Below are 757 nucleotides of genomic sequence, written 5' to 3'. Positions count from 1 at the left end.
TACTTCACTTGGGAAAAAATAATTTATGCATTATTATTTGTACATTTGTCCAAAAGCAGTCAAAATGACTTCCTTGGGCAATCTAGTGTTAAAGTCGTGTGCCTAACGAATTTTCAAACTCGATTTTCTCGAAAATGACGTCTCGTATGAAAAACCTATGTTTCTTGTTTTCGACTAGATTTTACGTAAGGAATCAACCCCTTGCTGGTTGGAGCACGATTTCGCAAACACACTGTATATTAATAATCAGAATTAATGACAAAACATTATAAATCTGTGTTTTGACAGTACTATCATTCTAGTCGGTTTGCCAATAGTATAAATGAACGTTTATAGTTGTGGTTGTGACAGTCGGAAAATGACAAACGATCTTGTAACACAATCACTTACACTGGCATGGGCTCCCCTTTTCTAGGCATGTTTGAGATAGATGTCATATTCTCCGGCCGTGCGATGCTGATTTGGAACTTGGCTTTCAACGCAGGCTCATCGAAGCAGGGAAAAGCGCGTCGCGCATCCGTCGGTTGGAATTGCGTTGTGGCGATCCATCTGTAACCACGAAATTGTACGATTGAAGGTGAAAATGAGATAAAATGTGTCTTATTTTGTGTATTCTAATCTGATGAGGTATCAAGCTGTTTCTGATGGCAAAATATCAGTAAATGTATAAGAGTACTAAAAACTAATTTCTCGATTTTTTACACTTCTACCCTTAAGGTGGGAAAAGGGTGCAATACATGATGTTCTTTGTATTGCA

At 37.8% G+C, this 757-nt stretch overlaps 1 protein-coding gene across 1 annotated transcript in view; it reads right to left on the bottom strand.

The window, feature by feature from the left end:
- superdeath (Suppressor of ER stress-induced death) overlaps positions 1-757 on the bottom strand; it is a gene marked incomplete at its 5' end in the record, with an annotated part of 21,853 nt that overhangs the window by 15,455 nt on the left and 5,641 nt on the right. Inside the window, one exon of the mRNA XM_026819743.1 lies at positions 391-549. Within this exon, the coding sequence (XP_026675544.1) occupies positions 391-549 (159 nt within the window). The remainder of the gene's footprint in view (positions 1-390; positions 550-757) is intronic.

The sequence above is a fragment of the Ceratina calcarata genome, unplaced genomic scaffold (assembly GCF_001652005.2).
Source record: "Ceratina calcarata isolate Rehan_Ccalc_2016 unplaced genomic scaffold, ASM165200v1 scaffold159.2, whole genome shotgun sequence".
Classification (NCBI taxonomy): domain Eukaryota; kingdom Metazoa; phylum Arthropoda; class Insecta; order Hymenoptera; family Apidae; genus Ceratina; species Ceratina calcarata.
This window is presented reverse-complemented; position numbering and strand designations above follow the sequence as displayed.